Below are 19514 nucleotides of genomic sequence, written 5' to 3' on the forward strand. Positions count from 1 at the left end.
TTGATACCTCAAGGAATAGCTCGAATGTTAATATGAATGAAGTTAAATTGTGGAGAGCTGTGGCATACCTTTCGGATTGGTTCCAGCAAAATCTTCAACATTCCATTAGATAAAGAATCTCTTAAGCAGTACAAGGAAAAGCAGAACTGAATTTATAACATAAGTCCTTATAGGATAGTGTTAAATTAATGGCACTAACTTTGTTCAATTTATTTTTACTTATACAATTTTTTTAAAAAATGTAAATTTTTTGGCATTGCTCAGTCAGTTAAATGTTTGATTGTTCAGAGTTCTTCTTTAAGCTTTATTGGACCCCACCAGGATCATAGCTTCTGCAGATTGGGTCTTGTTAAGTTTCATAAAAATAGAAAAAAAATTGATTTTTGGTTGTTGTATGCTTTTAATTCAATCAAGGTAACAAAGCACATTGCAATCAAATGTGCTACAATGTCATACTTCTGACTGAGAGTTACTTGAAAATATCTATACCTGGTTTTTGTTTATCTGTAAGTCATTTAAATGATAGCAAAGGAATTATGGAGGTAGACGGTGATTGTGGAATAACGTCAATTGTGATTCATAGGAACAGGGGTGGGGAGAAACTTGCCATCTGCAACACGGACAGTGACAGTTTTCAACAGCACTCCCACTTTGCCCTCAGCAGTAAAGTTTACTGCACTAACATAGGATGAAGATACTCATCCAGGACATTTGGTACTCATTACTGCATATACCCAACTCTACATAGGCATTTATTTTTAAATACTACTCCCAGTGCCAACTCATCATTTTGTGCTCAGTGCAGCTTTAATTCAAAGTTCAATGGATTTCTTGAAGCAGCATTAGTTGCTGTAGTGAACTCCACTTTTACTTGAACAAGTCAGATTTGTCAAATGCATGACTAATTTTTTTAAAAAACAAACGAGGATAATAAATAGTTTCAGGACTGGCTGCACATTACTGAAAAGACAAACTTTAAAAGCACAGTGTACGAAAGTACCTTCCACAGAATGGTAACCCGCAGGAGATACTGTTTGACAATGTTTCCAAACAAAAGAAGTCCGTTTCCTTGAATGTTCATAAAGTTTTATTTTGTGTGAAGTAAGAGGCAGTGATCCACAGAAAATGGTTAGAAGTTCAAGGACGTGTCAATATTCAATTTCCGCACTGATGAGGTAGCGCAGTAGGATGGGAGTGGGTGTGGGGGCAGAGAGTACTGTTTCATGAAATATTATGAAAATAGTCTCCTTGGCTTGGTGTCGGCCAAAGCAAGCTGAGTCAAATCTACACAGACATTACACAATCACGATGCTTGCAAAGTGTATTGGGTTTATTTTCTTTAAGTTGTCGAACTCTTGAGTTGCAGCTGGAGTCCACTCCAAATTGTCACCTCTGGCCTTTCCTGCAATGCCAATATTAAGTACTATTCTCAGTTCCTGGGTCTCAGCTGCAGACCCACAGACTGCAAGCATGCATAGAGGATACAGTATGAGGAAAAAAGACTGTCAGCTTTGAACACAAAGAATGGAAAAGTACTAGACTTGATTCCACCCTGATTTTACAGCAGTTTGGTACAGTCCTAAACCAGCACTGTAGACCTTGGCAGCAATATGGGAAAAAAAACAAGATGAATGGTCTAATTGTTTCCCAATATTTACCGTCTTACCACTGGCTCCAACATACATACATTATCATTAGACTTTGGTCATGTGTATCATATAATTTGAGCAGAAAGTCAGTTCATGTCAAATATTACAGCTGGACTTTTCAATATGCAAAACAGAGCAAGTAATGACAAAAATGGTATTAATGTTCGAGGAAATTAAATATCTTTCTGATTAAACAAATAATTGCTTTTTCTTCAGCTGATACAACGATTTTCTTAATAAACACCAATGCTTGGAGGTGTTTAAAGCTTAAGCAATTTTTTTTTAATCAGCAAATGAATCTGCTAACTTCCTACTTTGATGGAATCTAACACATTTAACATTTTTCGAGACACCCAACAGCCTCCGAGCAGCATTACAGAATACGCTGCCAAAAGGAGGGTGTTACCATCTTCTGCGGAGCTCCACAACCAGCTTGGTATCTGGCTCAAACTTGAATAGCTCAAACTGCAAAAGAACGTTGTGGGTTCAAGTCCCACTTCTGACACTTGAGCACAGAATCTGGGCAGAAACTCCAAGCCCAGTATGGATGGAGTTTTTAACTACCGGAAGTGTTGTTTATGCATGATATGTTAAATAGGTGATTTATCTTCCCTTCAGGCACGAAGATAATGCACAGAAAAATGTCTATGCTTGTTATTTGCAGTTTTTAAATTCCAGATAAAATCCTGGTTGGACTGTTACCCAATGCTGAATCTCAAAGTCTTGACATGATTAGGAAATGAGCTGAGTGGCAGGAGACAGGGTCAGGATAAATGGAAGGTGCTTTAATTGACAGAATATGACCAGTGTTCTCCCCTAAGAAGCTGTTGGTGCCTGAATTATTCATTTATTTACTAACTATATATGTGACAGGATAGAAAGGCATTTATCCAATTTTTGCTGAAGACACTCAGGTTGCATATGTTTGACATACATGCAAGTATAAAATTACAGTACAAACAGATAGCAATAGATCAACTAAAGGAGATAATTATGGCAAATGGATTTCATTCCTGATGTATAATTGGTAGAGCAATTGCAATTTCTAATGGTGGAATGTCGGAAACCCAAAGTTCCAAATAGACCCATGGGTCAGATGCCATTCAGGAAGTCATGAACAAGTACAGAAAATAATCAAGAAGACTAATGCAATGCTGTCCTTTATACAGAGACTTAATAGAATACAAGTGGCTAGGAATTGTGCTTCAGCTATATAGCCATAAACTGGACTGACAACACCAACAATACAGCAGCTCTGGAGACCAGGATATATTGGCCTTGGAAATATTCAGTGTAAACTTAGTAAAATGGTACTCGGATTTCAAGGATGGGTTACAAGACAACATTACACCAGTTATTCTCTGGAATTTAGAAAGTTATGGGGTGACTTGATCAAAAGCTTCAAGCTATTAAGGAGACAGATTAAGATAAGCTATTTGTATTAGTTTAAGGGTGTAGGATGAGAGGACATAGCGTAAAAAATGGAGCCAACCTTTCAGGAATAAAATTTGGGTTCACTTTTACAAAGGGTGACAAGTTTGGAAATCTTATCTGCAAAAGGCAATTGATGTAAGATCAATTGTTAATTTTAAAATTGACATTGATTGATCTTTATTTGCTAAAGGAACAAAAGGATTTGGGGAAAAGTTGGGTACAGAGTTGGGTTACAAAATGTCCATCATCTCATTGAATGGCACTACGTGATAAATAATGTACTCCTGTTTCTACATTCTACCTTCCTAGGTAGATTAGATTAGCTACAGTATGGGAACAGGCTCTTCAGCCCTATAAGTCCACACCGACCCTCTGAAGAGTAACACACCCAGACCCATTCCCCAAATCCACATTTATTCCAGACTAATGCACCCAACACTATGGGCAATTTAGCATGGCCAATTCACCTAATCTGCACATCTTTGGATTGTGGGAGGAAACCGGAGCACCCGGAGGAAACCCATGCAGACACGGGGAGAATGTGCAAACTCCACACAGACAGTCGCCCGAGACCAGAATCTAACCACTGAGCCACCGTGCAGCCCAAGGTAGATGTAACAGATTGCATGACACAATATGAAGAAGACAGGTTTTGGCAGGGAACCTGAAAGAACCTATCTCTCAACTAATATTGCTAGAAGAAAGATGATCTGGTTATTATTATGTTGCTGTTTGTGGGAGTTTGTACATCAATTAACTGTAATGTTTTCTGCATTACAATTGTGGCTGGCCTTCAGGAAGTACTTATTGGCTGTAAAGCTTTTGGGACTGAATTGTCAAGGACATTCATGCTGTTTTCTTGCTTTTGAATCTCCATGGTTAAAAAACATTGTGTACATTTTTACAAAGTTGGTCAACCATGGTGAACAAAGGAAGTTCAGGGTTGTATAAAATTAAAAGAAAAGAGCTATAAAGTTACCAGAAGTAGCAGTAAAGCTGAGGTTTGGGAGTATTTCTGGAATATAACAAAGGAGGAACAAGAAACTGATAAGGAAATGGGTAAAAGAATATGCATGTAATCTAGCAAAATATGTAAAAACAGACATTAGAAGCTTCTTAGGGCTCATAAAAAGGAACCATTTTGACTAAGAGTGGGTCCATACAGGCAGAGTCAGGAGAATTTATATTGGGGAATAGAGAACTGGCAGAGAAGTTAAATGATTGATTTGTGTCCATTTTCACTCAGGGAGATACAACAAATCGCCCAGAATTAGGGATCCTAATGGTTAGGGAGAATGAGGAGTTGAAGGAAATTAACATTAGTAAGAAAATTGTACTGGAGAAATCAGTGGGGCCAAAAGTTGATAAATTGTCAGAACCTGATGGTCTACATCCCAATATGTCAAAGCAGATAGTTATAGAGTTAGACAATTCAATGGTGATTATCTTCCAACATTCTATTGATTTTGGAAGGATTTCCACAGATTGGGAAGTAGCAAATGTTCCCACATTATTTAAGAAAGGAGTGAAACAGATCATGGGGAACAACAGACCTTAAGTGAGTAGTAGGGAAAATGCCAGAAGCTATTATGAAAGATGGGATAAATGGACATTCAGATAATAATGATCTGATGGACATATTCAGCTTGGATTTGTGAATGAGAAATTGTGTTTGACAAATTTTGTTGAGTTTTTGACGATATTACTAGCAAAATTGATTAAAGTGAGCCAATGAATGTGGTATATAGTTACAGTTTCAGAGAATTCTTGAGAAAGTTTCCCACAGGAGTTTAGGTAAAAAAAATTAAAACACTTTGCATAAAAGGGCTTCTACTGATATGGTTCAATATTGACTAATAGACAGTAAGCAGAATGTAAGTGTAAATGGGTAATTCTTGCATTGACAGAATATGACCAGGGGGCACTGCAAGGATGAGTACTTGAGCCCCAGATGCTCACAATAAACTTATCAAAGATTTGGAGGTGGGGACCAAATGTAATATTTCCAAATGTATGTATTATATAAAGCCAAGTGGGCATGTCTGTTGTGTGGAAGCTGTAAAGTGACTTCAGGAGAATTTGGATTGGCTTAGTGAATGGGCAAAAACATGGCCCAGTAGTGGAGTAGATGACCTACCATATGCAGAGGCTGATAACTTAATAGTGCAGTATTTCCAAGGTCATTGGAGTCAAAGACTATGCTGCAGACAGCAAAAGTGACACTAGTCTCAAAAGTCACCATGCCTATCAGCTTGGCACCTCTGAGATACTTATTTTCTTGGTTTCAAGGCACCTCCATTTTCGGGCCTCCACATGCCTAATTCTCCAGGAGGGCTGCTAAGGCTCTTGAGCTGCAAAGCCTCTGATTTGACTGGCTGCACTGGGACTCCTCCTCACATTTTGTGTGGAAAGAGCTCCCCAAGTGTGTCACCTGACAATTGTGGGTGACAGACCTACAATCAATTCTGACATTCAGGCTCTGAAACTCAGAGATGATCCTGTCTATGGAACTGGAAATGTGTTGAAAGATATCTAATGATGCCCTGCTCATCCTCTTTGGATGGATATGGTGACTGACATATTAGGTGGATGTAAAGAAGGATTGGTATAACTGAACATTGCTGTTCAGTTACTTGTTCATTAGCTTCAACTGTACTGAGATTTTCATTTTATACAAAATATTTGATGGATGGCACTCTGACCCAATAAAATACAGAATTTTATTTTTTTGTCATTTGGTAGTACAGAATTCAAGTATTGCTAAAAAAAAAGCACACTTTGCAGTCCTATTAAAACAAAGCATGGTAATTAACCGTCAATCAAAATTAATAGATGCATCCTCCATTTCAATGCCTCTGCTAGTGAGAGTCCATCTGCCAACTATTTAGTTCTCTTCTTTTATAAAAGATGGTTTCCCCTTTAAATTCGTTTACCTGTGAAATGTCATGATGAGTACAAGGTGCAATTTCAGCAACATTCAGATATTATACTTATGCACAACTACCTTTCTAAATATAAGTGAAAGCTCATATATTGTGAAGGACAAAAAGAAAAGTAAGTAAAGACTAGAAAGCCTGACTCAATTTATTTACACCAGAAACTGGATAGCTTTGAGTCACCCATGACATATGAGATTAATCTGTTTGCTGTGGAAGCTTCAGAAATCAATTTAGATTAGATTACTTACAGTGTGGAAACAGGCCCTTCAGCCCAACAAGTCCACACTGACCCGCAACCCACCCAGACCCATTCCCCTACACATAACACTACGGGCAATTTAGCATGGCCAATTCACCTAACCTGCACATTTTTGGATGGTGGGAGGAAACTGGAGCATCTGGAGGAAACCCACACAGACACAGGGAGAATGTGCAAACTCCACACAGAGAGTCGCCTGAGGCAGGAACTGATGCTGTGAGGCAGCAGTGCTAACCACTGTGCCACCGTGCCACCCTAAAGTTGAATGTTCCCTGGATTTGGTAGCAAGCCATTAATTATTCAGGTAACAATAATTTTTCATTTGAATTACTTCAGTTCACACAGAAAAATGAGAATTCTGTTTTTGCATCAGAATTAGGGGCCCAGAAAGGTCGTAGTGCTTAAAAACGAGACTTGCTGTCGAAGCTTTTGTCTTACACTTTTCAGGATAGATGCAAGATCACCAATTCTCAAAGAGAACAACAATTTGTACTATGTGAGAGAAGGATGTTGATTGGTAGGCTCTAATTGAATAAGACATTAGCATGGAGAATGCACCAGAGAAAACTTTGTGTTTTAACTTAAATTAAAGAGAAAAAAAAAGTCCATTCTGATTGGTTGAGGTGTTGCCATGGGAAATGTATGTCAGAACAGTTGAATTCTTAGAAACCTGCAATTATCAAAGTTGAATGTTCCCTGGATTTGGTAGCAAGCCATTAATTTTTGATTTGAATTATGAGGTTAAGTAGAATTATTAAACATCGAAATTAAAAATGCTGGAAATACTCATATGATCATTTGTGGAAAGAGAAACAAAATGAAGATTTCAGCTTTCTGCCCTTTCACCAGGATTGGAACAAGCCTAAGTTGTAACATGGCTATAGCATGTATGTAGACAGGGAAAGAAGGAAGTGGAGTAATGAGCAAAAGGTGACAATGCTGGAAGGGGGAAAGGTTAGCTGACAAAAGGCATGATAGTGCAAAGCAAACCATAATGGCACAAGAAAAGGAAGAAAAGGTGTGTCAAGAGATGGTGTGAGTTGCAGCAGAATCATTATCAAAGTTGCTCTTCTCCCTTATAGCCTATCACAAACTCATTCATGTACCCACTCTTTTTCCTCAGCCTCCACTGTTTTTGACTGTCACATCTCTAACATTTTCCAGTTCTGTTGGAAGGTCATTCATTTGAAACTCTCTAGATGTGGGCTCGGAAATGGGAGGGCTGGTAATTTGGCAGGGGAGACCAACACTTTTCACTGCAAAGGCATGTTACCATTAGCAAAATGGACGTGGTGCAATGAGGGACCACCTCCTGCTGCAATGGGCATTGTACCAGCATTGAGAGGAGCTTCCATCAAATGGACAGACCATAAGGTAATGTCTGGCTAACAAGGTGGTAGGGCTCTCCACCTTGGAAGCCACTGGATGAGCCCACCTGGATCAATATGGCGGTCTCCATTGATCAGGCACCAACTTCATTAACCAGCTGCTCTCTGATTGGGCTGTCATCTCTGGGATGTGGGACACTGTCCTCAATTGTCTGTGGTAGCAAAATGCCATTCCAGCATCCGAGTGCCCACTGGCAGGGGTTGGCTCCCATTTTTGGTTCCAGCATCAGATTTTCCTGGGGCAATGATGAAATTTAACTCATTAACTCCATCTCTCTCTCTCTCTCTTTCCTCACAGATGCTGCCTAACCTGCTAAGTATTTCATTAATTTTCTGTATTCAGATTTCCAGCATTTTGATTTTGTATTGGAATTAGCATAAAACTATCCTATTTTGGACCTATGTTATTATTAAAATCAGTGCCTCCCCAACCTGTCTTCAGAAATAGGTTGATTTAATTTCAGAAATTGTAACTTTACAGGTTAATGCAATGGTGTACCCAGATACTGGGCCACAAGTACAGGGCACATGTTTGCCTCCAGAATGTTTTGTCTGCTCATAGTATTTAATCTTAATTAAACTGTTTAACAAATGGGGGTGAGTTCTACCTTTTTATATGGAGGAAGGGAGAGTCAGATTGTTAATTGATGCAGGCTTCATTCCTCGACATCTCCAGGTGATAACTGACATGCCAACAATAATTATATACGAGCAATAACCACCAGACCATTTGTTCTCACATTTTTAGGGTGTGACAATAGAGTGGTTCCTTGAAAGTTCATTGAGAGAGACTGGGATGTGCCACTAAGAGTAGTTTAATGTCTCCTCTCAGTAGATTAAGTAGTCCACTGATATTTATTGTTCAACTTCACATATAAAGAGAGTGTGACTAAGAGAAGCTATCAAAAGTGAGTAATTTGTTTCAAACAGGATCAATTCTTGAGCACTCGATCATCACTAATGGCAATGATATGCACTTGCTGTTTTGGTGATCGGTTTTGATTCAACTGCCTCTGCATAAGATTATGACTCGGAATGTTTGCAGTATCAGAGATACATGCTCGGAAGGTATGTGTCTGGTCTGAGTTGCCCAGACTGCGGTTTAACAAGAATCTCAAGTATCAAAACACCACTGTGAAAAATTCCACTGCTATGGAGTGATGAAAATAGCAGGTAATCAGAAGGGCCAAAATTTGGCAAGTGGAGCAGAATTTTAGCTGTTGGATATGTTTCTGTTTCATATACTTTGAAGCTCAGTATCTCGCATCTACATGGAGAAATACCAATGGAAGAAGGAACCACATTGTCACTGCTTAACATTATGATGACAAAGTGATACCATAAGCATTCACAATTAATCTTGCTCTACTAAGTTAAATGGAAAACTGCTCATGTTATAAATACATTAAACATTCTAAATATAAAAATGCAGCAACTGATTAAACAGAAGATTTTAATGCTGAACCAGCCCATTGGCCTATTCTTAAGGAATTTCCTGCAGATTTCATTCAAGGTAATTATGGAGAGTTGGATTATTCATATCCCTCTTGTGGCATTGGTCTGGAAGAGCCCTTTAGTTTCCTCAAGCATTGCATTCAACTTATTAAAAGCTCCAATTTTGGTCTCTGTTAATATGCTGATCATTATTTTTGCAACAAAGCACATCCTAAATTAATCCCAAATTTGCCTCGCATTGAGTGAAGTTGGACCCACATACCCTTCTTTCAAGGAACATCTTGAAGAGGGTGGGGTGTGCAGTTCATATTTATTCTAGTTACATATCCTATATATTTCTTACCTTTGATTAAGAGGAAAATATATTAAATCTGTGAAAAATTAAATTATGTTTTTATGAAATAGCTTATATATGATTCTAAACATAAACGGCGGCACAGTGGCACAGTGGTTAGCACTGCTGCATCACAGTGCCAGAGACCCAGGTTCAATTCCCGACTCAGGCGACTCTGTGTGGAGTTTGCACATTCTCCCCGTGTCTGCGTGGGTTTCCTCCCACAATCCAAAAATGTGCAGGTTAGGTGAATTGGCCATGCTAAATTGCCTGTAGTGTTTGGTGAAGGGGTAAATGTAGGAGTATGGGTCTGGGTGGTATACGCTTCGGTGGGTCGGTGTGGACTTGTTGGGCCGAAGGGCCTGTTTCCACACTAAGTAATCTAATAAACAGTAAATGTTGAAAATGAATGCATGTGCTTGTACCCAAAAAGAGAAAAAAAACAAACCATTGTTGCTGTTACATCCCTTTCCTTTATATTTTGTTTGTCTAGTTAAATTTAGCCAATTTTAAATGTGGATGGGACATGGATGCTGCTGTCAAAGCCCTCGAACTGTGAGGCTTGCTTGCTAGGCTTTTAAGGGCAGTTAAGAGCCAATCAAACTGGTCTGGGGCTGGAATCATATGTAAGTTTGAATGGGTAAATAAATGTTGATAAACATATCTAATCTAAAGTCTTAGTGAACCAGATAGGTTTTCCTGATTATGGAGGACAGTTATGGTCACCAATTGCTGAAACTAGCTTTCAATTTCAGATTGATTCATTGAACTTATATTTCACCAGTGGAATTTGAAACCATGTTCCAGACTATCAGCCTGCACATCAGTATCATTAGTCTGTGGTGTGGATTGCCACTAGACTGTCTTTCACACCTACTGAACCACCTTAGTCTTTGAATGGTACATATGTAAAGACAATTATCACCATAACACGATGATTGTGTGGCTCTAAGAGGTGTATTTAATCCAGGTTTCTTTTAAGAGAGGTTTTAAGGCAGAAATGGCAAGCTGGCGAGTTGAAGATTCATCAGGCTGTTTATGAGACTTTAGGGATCTTCAACAATTATTTTGGAAGATTTCAAAATTCATCTCCTGAGGTAATGAGAACTCATGTGGAAGAGCAGAAAGTTAAGCTGCAAGATTAACAGCAGAAGGGGCTGATGGTTATGAGTTGGTTCAATAATCAGAAGTTGGGTTTTGACATCAATTTTAAATTGTGAGAGATAGAAATTGGGGTAAAGAGAAATCCTCAGGTGGCAAGGGGAAAATGAAACCTCATTGAAGATAGTAAATATAGTTTACCACAAAATAAAATGGATACCTATGAGTGTGTAACAGAAGTAAAAAAGGTCAGGTGTTTTCACTGCAATGAAGTAGGCCACATGAAGTCATGGTGTTGGTGGTTTAGTAAAAAGCACTGAGAAGACGGATATGGGAAAAAATGATAAGCGAGTTTTGTTGAAATGGTAAAGGAAAACACAGTAGATGTTAAAAAGCTGCAATTGAACACAGAACCTGATCGGGGTTGGTTCAGAGGAAAGTGCCAGATCTCATTAAAGAGGGTAAGGTTCACACCTACGTGCCATTAAATTTCATACATGAAATTAAAATTTTAAGAGATATGACAGCATGTCAATCTTCGATGGTGAGAGATGAAGAAATATGTAATTTAGAAGGACTGTTGCCAGAAAAAGTGGTAATATGTGGAATTCATGGTGAGACGAGAAATGCTCCATTATGTAAGGTTAGGTTGGAGTGTCCAGTGAAAAGTGGAGAAGTGATTGTTGCAACACTGGTCAAACTCTTGGTTCCAGCAATACAATTTGTCTTTGGTAATGATATAACTGGATCGCAGGTGGGAGTGATGCCTGCTGTGGTTGAAAAGCCAGTGGAAAATCAGGCAACTGAAGTATTATAAGAAATTTATCCTGATATTTTTCCTGACTGTGTGGTAACAAGGTCACAAAGCCACAGGTTGAAGCAGGAGGAGAAACAAAAGAATAAAGATAGGAAAATTGAGGTTCAGTTATGAGAGACTATGTTTGATCAAATGGTTGAGCAAAAACAAGAACAGGTGGAAGACAAAGTGAATATTTTTAGTTCAGAGAAATGAACTGAATTACAACAGAAAGATGAAAAAAACTGAAGCAGTTGTATCAAAAAGCATACACAGAAGAGAATCTGAGTGTATCCAGAAGGTGAAAACCTTCCAGACCTTAAAACAAGGTCTTGAGAAGGAAATAGAGACCATTGCATATTCAAACATATGCAAAATGGGCAGAAGTTCATGAAATTGTATTACCCATAGGTTATAGAAAGGAGGTGTTGTGGATAGCACATGAATTATTGGGTAGGTGGTCATTTGGAATAAGGATAATTTAGCCAAATTACTAAACCATTTTCATTGGCCTAGACTGCATAAGGATGTGGTTGAGTTTTGCTGAACATATTATACGTTAGAGACAAAAAAAACTGCAGATACTGGATTCCAAGGTAGAGAAACAGGACGCTGGAAGAACACAGTAAGCCAGGCTGCTTCAGGAGGTGGAGAAATCAATGTTTCGTGTAACTCGTCTTCCAGACTCCTCAGGTATTTGAGAAACCTTAGGCAGCGATAAAACCAGCACCCAAAATATCCAGTTCTGCATTTGTGAGATCTTTTACAATTGATTGCATAGGACTAAAAGTGGGAATCATATTTGCTGACCATAATGGATGTGTCTAGAATATTGGTGGCACAGTGGCTCAGTGGTTTGCACAGTGCCAGGGACCTAGGTCAATTCCAATCTTGGGCGATTGCAAATGAGGAGTTTGCACATTCTCCCTGTGAGGGTTTCCTCCAGGTGCTCTGGTTTCCTCCCACAATCCAAAGGTATGGCTATGCTGAATTGCCCATGTGTAGGATAGATGTATTAGTCAGGGTAAATGTAGGGGAATGGGTCTGGGTGGGTTATTCCTCAGAGGGTCAGTGTGGACTTGTTGGGCCAGAGGACCTGTTTCCACACTGAAGGGATGCTATGAGGAAATTTCCAGAGGCCATGCCATTACACAGTATCACAGCTAAAAGGACTGTAGAAGAGTCACTCAATTTTCTTTACTAGGTACGGACTACCCAGAGAGATAAAATCATATCAAGGGTCAAATTTTACATTAAAATTATTTTTAAAAATTATGGCTTGTTTAGGAATAAAACAATTCAAATCCACTGCATACCTTCCAGAATCACAAGTTGCATTAAAATGGTGGCATCAAACTTTAAAGACCATGTTGAGGACCGTCAGTCAAGACTATCCAGAAGATTGGGATAAAGGAATTTCATTTATACACTTTGCAATTAGGGATGCACCAAATGAATCTACCAAATTCAGTCCATTTGAATTAGTTTTTGGGCATGAGGTGAGAGGACCCACAGAAATTAATTAAGGAGAAATTGGTGAGTCAGAGTTCAGAGATCAAACATTTGGACTATGCGTGAAATGTTAGGGAAAGCTGAGTTGGCTAGACAGCAATTAAAAGTAGTTCAGCATATAATGAAACAGGAAGCAGACAAGAAATCAAAAATTTTGAATTTTGCTAGTGGAGATAAAGTGTCACTGTTACTTCCAAAGGTAGGTGGACCTTTACCAGCAAGGTTTAGTGGGCCATAACAAATTGAAAGGAAAGTGAGGTGAAGTATTTGAAGGGAATGCCAGATAGAAAGAAGTCTCACAGTGTGTGTCTTGAGAATATGTTCAAAGGTTATTTTGATAAGGAAGGAAAGCAGAAGGGAATGCATTACTGGTTACAACACAGAGTGAAGAACCAAGTTCAGATGATTCTGATATGGACATTCCTCAAACTAAATTGGACAATGAGGCAGTTCTAAAAAAAAGGATAGATATTTGAATTACCTTTTAAAAGAAAATCAAACTGGCCTGAAAGAGTTATTACAATCACATGGGGAAATATATGGGAATAAGCTGGGAAGTACAGGTGCATAATCCTTTATCTGAAATGCTTGGGACCAGCTGGTTTTCGGAATTCAGAATTTTTTGAATATCAGGATTAGTGACAGTTTGATGTGAAATTTTTAAATATCTTACCAAAGAGCAGACTCAATGTGAGTAAACGGGCCCTGAAACAGAATTGAGGCCTGCCAGTGCTGGGCCATATCTCCCCACATCGCATCTGAGTGACACGCATCGAGTGCGTGTGGAGTTGGGTTGACTGTTTGGACGCCAAACAACCTTGTAATTGAGAAAAAAAACTTCACAAAAAAACTTTGGATTTTGGAGCTTTTCAGATTTTGGGATTTCAGATAAAGGGTTGTCTACCTGTACTAATCTTATTATGCAAGATATAGATATAGGAAATGCTGTTCCAGTTAAGCAACATCCTTAAATGTTTAATCCTCTAGAGTTAGCACAGTTTAAAAAAAGAGATTGAATGCACACTCAAAGACAACATAATTAAAGTAAGTTGTAGCTACTGGAATTCACCCATATGGTAATAATGCTAAAACCAAATGGCACTCAATGATTATGTGTGGACTATCACAAAGTCAATTCAGTTACAAAGTCTGGTTCATTTTCTATTCTGCATTTGGAAGACTGTATTGAAAATGTGGGACAGCAACTTATATTTCTAAGTTGGATTTACTCAGACAGTACTGGCAGGTCCTTCATCTGAAACAGCAAAGACTTTGGCTTTCATGACACTGAATGGACTGTATCAAATTAACATCATGCTGTTTGGTATGACAAATGCACCAGGCACATTTCAAAGACTAACCAATAAAGTCATCCCTGGATTACTCAGTTGTGTGGTATACATGAACAATCTGGCGATTTTTAGTCACACTTGGAAGGAACATTTGTTGGAATTGTTCAATCGACTTTTGGAGGTGACTTGGTGATAAACCTGGCTACGAGTGAATTTGCAAAAGCCCAAGTCATATTCCTGGGCCATGTCATTGGACATGGACAAATTGCCCTACGTGATTTGATAAACAAGGTTATTGGAGGAGTTTTCCACACCATCAATGGAAAGAGCAGTACCACGATTCCTGGGCTTGAGTGGTTTTCATCAGAAGTTCATACTGAATTTTCACAATGAGATTGCTCGACTGGCTGACTTATTGAAAAAGTGCAGAAAGTTTTAGTGGACAAGGCATTTGACAGCCCAAAAACTGTGTTAACCACTGCTCCAGTGTTAGCCACTTCTAATCAGACAATGCCATTCAAGGTGGCTATCGATGAGAGTGATGTGGGTCTTGATGCTGTATTCTTACACAGTTTTGGGCTGTGAAGACAGAAAGACCTATTGGGTATTTTTCCAGAAAATTGAATGATCATCAATAGAAATATTCCATGATTGAGAAGGAAACCTTGAACTTGGTGTTGGCATTACAACATTCCACCATTTACATTGCCAGTAATGTGTCTGAGACAATTGTGTATAGTGATCATAATCCCTTTAAAATTTTTGGAGAAATTTAAGGTAAAAATTTCCAGATTGTTTAGATGGAGCTTATTATTGCAGCCATTCAATTTGAAGATATACACATGGCAGGATGAGAGAACATAATTGCTGAGGTGTGGTCAAGATTTTGATGAAGAAAGATGGAGGCATTCGGTAACAGAAAAAAAACCTGACTGAAATAGCCTGTAGTAGTGTAGGTTTGCATGCTTAGAGTCAATGTAATGTCTATGCATTGTAGTGTACCATCAATGTTTTTAAAAATTAAGCTACCTTTGTATGTATTGAAGGTTCATTTTTTTTTCCCAAGGAGGGGATATGTAATGATGCTTTGGTTTTAAGTAGTTTATTTTGTCCTGGTTTCTTTAAAGAGAGGTTTTACGGCAGAGATACAGAGCTGGCTAGTAAAAGGCCATAAAGTAAACAACTTGGGAGGCCTTGGTTTTTTTAAATTGGAAAAATAGAAGCAGAATGGCTAGGTGTGGCCAGCTCTCACAGACCAGGATTTCTAGTTTAAGCCTTGAGATTCAGCATCATTTATTATTTGAGTCTTAATGGGATTGGAAGCTACTACTCTCTCTGAGTTTTTGCTTGATATACTTTCTCTCTCTTTGCTGTTGGATTACACATGAGACCATCTGTTTCTGAAGTTGCCTTTTTGCCAAGGGGTTTGTTTATGAGATGTTATTATATTGGAAAAGTTAGTAATAGTTACTGTATCTATTATTCTGTTATTTTTTCCTGAAGAGTTAAGTCATTCTAAGTTCTTCTTCCTTTTGTTGTATTTTAACTATCATGTTTGAATAAGTTGTGTTTTGCTTAATGTCGAGTAGTTTGACCTAATTTATTTGTATCTGGAACACAGCACTTTACATTTGTCTTTAAAACAAAGAAAGGTTAGGGTCTAGGCTACCTTCTTAAAAATATTTTGAGGGGGTCTAGTCTGGTCCATAACAATAACAATCAATTTCTGTCAACTGGAGTAAATCTTGACTATGTGCAACAATCTAAAAAAGATTATCCGAAAGAGGTGGGCCAGCACTATTTTGTTCAGATAATTGGTTATTCGGTTAATTGATTTCCTCTGGGACTCAGAGTTTTCTGATAAGTCTGCTCCCCATCCGGGAGACTAGGCAGCAGCACACTGCACGTGAGCCCTTGCCCCCTGCCCATCCCCAAACCCCATCTCCCAACACCCAAACACACAACTCCATCCCACCCCCTGCCCACCCCAACCCCATCTGCGCCACCCCTGCCCCCAACCCCACCCCTCAAACCTGTCCACCCACCCCCAACTCTGCCCCCACTCCCTGCCCACCCCAACCCCATCCACCCTCACCAGCGCCCCAACACTTTCCACCCCCACCCTGCCCCAACATCGTCCGTCACCCCAATGCCGTCCCCGCCCCCCTGCCAGCTCCACAAACCCGCACCCCCGTCTGTGCCCCCGCCCCCCCCTCCCCCCCGGCCGACCACCCCTGGCAACCAGATTGTACACCAACAGTAAGACTGCTGCTGCCTTTGTGGAGTAAGTCTCCAAATAGCGCACGCACAACCTTTTACTGCAACCTTCTGATAGATTCCACCTTTGCCCTGTACAGGACAATGTTGGAGAGATTATCTGGGGAAGGGGGAGTTTGGGATTCACCCCAATGTAGAACTCCAAGGAAAGTGTGTGGGACGAGAGAGAGGATGAGATGTCGGTCATTTGGAGACGGTTCCTGGACTGTCCAGGACTGTTCTTGGCAGCATTTCAGTGGGCCGAGTTCCCTTTTAATCATTGCACTTGCAAACAAAAGATGTGATCAGGGTTGAAGCAGCTCTTTGACACAACGTTTCTATCAGGACCTTGAGATCCCTTTCGGATAATCTAAAATTTGGATAACTGATATTCGGATAATCGAGGTTCCTCTGTACTAAGTAAAAATGGGGCACTAATCAATCAGAATTTCAGTGGCGATTCTTCCTGTGATACTGCTTCATCCTGGGAAATCAAAAAAGGTATAATTTTAATAGCATCCGTGGAGATTCAACAGGGTGGAGTAGTTGTAAATCTGACTTGTCCATGGTGTAGAACCAGGTCACAAAGGAACTAATTCTGCTCGAGTAGCATGAAATAAAAGGAAGCTATAATGTTAATTAAAGATTTTACCTTTTAAACGATAGTGGGGGTTATACATTTGAACCCCAAACTGTACTGTTAACGTTGGGGAAGGCATTAAACAGAAAGTTAGAGATACAAGCAATGAAAGTGCAGTTGTAATTATTGACGACTTTAATCTCTGTATAGATTGGGCAAATCAAATTAGAAACAATACCACACGGAATGAATTCCTTGAGTGTTTAATGGATGCTTTTGTGGATCAATAAATCAAGGAAATACATGGAGAAGAGGGCATCCAATTCAAGATAGAATGTGATGTAGTTGATTCTGAGATGAGGATCTTGAATCTAAGTAAAAGAAGCTACAATGGGAGCTGGTTATCAAGTGCCTGGATATAACAAACTGGAATATTACTTAAAAGGCTGACAGTGGAAACATAATTGCAAACATTTAACAATCATGTGGATGAATTGCAAGAATTGGTCATTCCTGTCTGATACAAAAATAAAATAGAAAAGGTGACCCAACCCTGGCCAACAAGGGAATTTAGTGATAGCAATAGATCCAAGGAAGGGTCATACAAACTGATCAAAAAAAAAGCAGCAGGCCTGAGGATTGGGAGCAGTTCAGATTTCAACAAACAACAAAAGGATTGATTGAGAGGATGAAATGTTCAATTAAATACACACTTGCATCTGTTTTCGCAACGGAGGACACAAACAATGTCCTAAGATATTGGGGACATGGTCTAATGAGAGGGATGAACTGAAGGAAGTCAGTATTAGTAGGGATATAATGTAATGGAGATAAGTGGGATTAAAGGTCAATAAATTGACATCCTGAAGCATTTAATAAAGTAGCCCTAGAAATATTGGATGAGTTGGTGGTCATCTTTCATAATCGCTAGACAGTGGAATACTTCCTATTGATTGGTAGATAGCAAATGTAACCCCATTATTTAAAAAAGGAGGTCAAGATAAAACAGGGAATTATATACTGGTTAGCCTGACATCAATAGTGGGAAAATGCTAGAGTCTGTGATAAAGGATTCAGTAGTAGAGCACTTGGAAAATAGTGACAGGATCGGACAGGATCAGTCAGCACAGCTTTATGAAAGGGAAATCACTATGACAAATCTACTGGAATGTTTTGAGGATGCAACTAATAAAGTGAATAAGGGGGTGCAAGTGAATGTGGTTTACTTGGACAGTCAGAAGGCTTTCAATTAGGTCGCTCATAAGAAATTAGCATTTAAAATTAAAGCAAATAGGTTTGGTGGTAGTGTAAAAACATGGATAGAAAATTGGTTGGCAGACTGGAAACAAAAATTAGGAATAAACTGATCTTTTTTCTGAGTATCAAGAGATGACTACCGCAGTACTGCAGGGATCAGTGCTTGGTTCTGAGCTATGTACAATATATATTAGTGATTTAGATGAGGGTTCAAAGGGACATAGCCAAATGTAGGCAAATGGGGCTAGTTTAGTTTGGGACACCTGATCAGCATGGATGAGTCGAACTGAAGGGTCTGTTTCCATGCTGTATGATTCTATGACTAAAAGATACATTTTAAGTATTCCATGTATAATGTAGCATATCAGATTTTGGGGAGTTAAAATATTTGGGGAGAGAAAAAGACGGTTTGTTTGTTTGTAAAGTTATTTTCAAATTAACAAATTGTGAAACCATGTACACGTACCTAATTCTATGATGTTATTTTCAGAAACATTACATCAATCATATTGCTAGTTGACACCTTACCTGGATTCACCTGAGCACTTGTAAGATCTAGATGGTGTAGCAGCATTAATAGCAGATGTATAATGGGAAATGAAGTCGCGACCATCTTAGGTAAGCAGATTTTCAGGTCTGAAAAGAGAACCAGAGTAAGTGCTGAACTTTTAATAATAGTATCACCTTTTCTAAGCTATATTCTAGCTGTTTGAATTTGCCTTATTTCTTTAGCAGACCTGCAATTACATTAGTCTTACAGCTATGTACTTTTCTGCTGCCAAGTGGAACTGTAAAACCTCACCCACATTACAATCCATGTGTTTACATTGTGCTTCAAAGCTATGGCTAATCATGTCATTGCTGCAACTTCCGCTAAACAATAAACGCAATATAATGCTCATAACTTGAACGTGGAATATATCTCAATTACTTAAAAGTATCTGCTGTTAGTGAAGAATTCCTTTTGAAAAATTATCACATGATAAAATTTGCTGTTTGTTCCTTCTAAAGTTTAGGTGAAATTTTGCATTTTTGCAGTTTTTTGAAAACAATTGAGCAACAGGCATTGAAAGGCAGAACCTGCATTTATATAATTCCTTTCACAACATCTCAAAGCATTTTGAAATGCAGGGGAATACAGCTACCAATCTGTTTTAGTATTAAGGATTAATATTGGCCATTACATCAGGAAAACACTCCTGTTATGAAGTATTTTATGCTCAATGGCTTACATGCAGGCAGGGCCTCCCTCTAAATGTCTC

At 38.9% G+C, this 19514-nt stretch overlaps 1 protein-coding gene across 3 annotated transcripts in view; it reads right to left on the reverse strand.

The window, feature by feature from the left end:
• ddr2a (discoidin domain receptor tyrosine kinase 2a) overlaps positions 1-19514 on the reverse strand; it is a 166526-nt gene that overhangs the window by 49801 nt on the left and 97211 nt on the right. For all 3 annotated transcript variants that reach the window (XM_060830162.1, XM_060830160.1, XM_060830161.1), the window contains exon 2: positions 18781-18888. In XM_060830162.1, the coding sequence (XP_060686145.1) occupies positions 18781-18865 (85 nt within the window). In that variant the 5' untranslated portion in view covers positions 18866-18888. The remainder of the gene's footprint in view (positions 1-18780; positions 18889-19514) is intronic.

This window comes from Hemiscyllium ocellatum, chromosome 9, assembly GCF_020745735.1.
Source record: "Hemiscyllium ocellatum isolate sHemOce1 chromosome 9, sHemOce1.pat.X.cur, whole genome shotgun sequence".
Lineage (NCBI taxonomy): Eukaryota > Metazoa > Chordata > Chondrichthyes > Orectolobiformes > Hemiscylliidae > Hemiscyllium > Hemiscyllium ocellatum.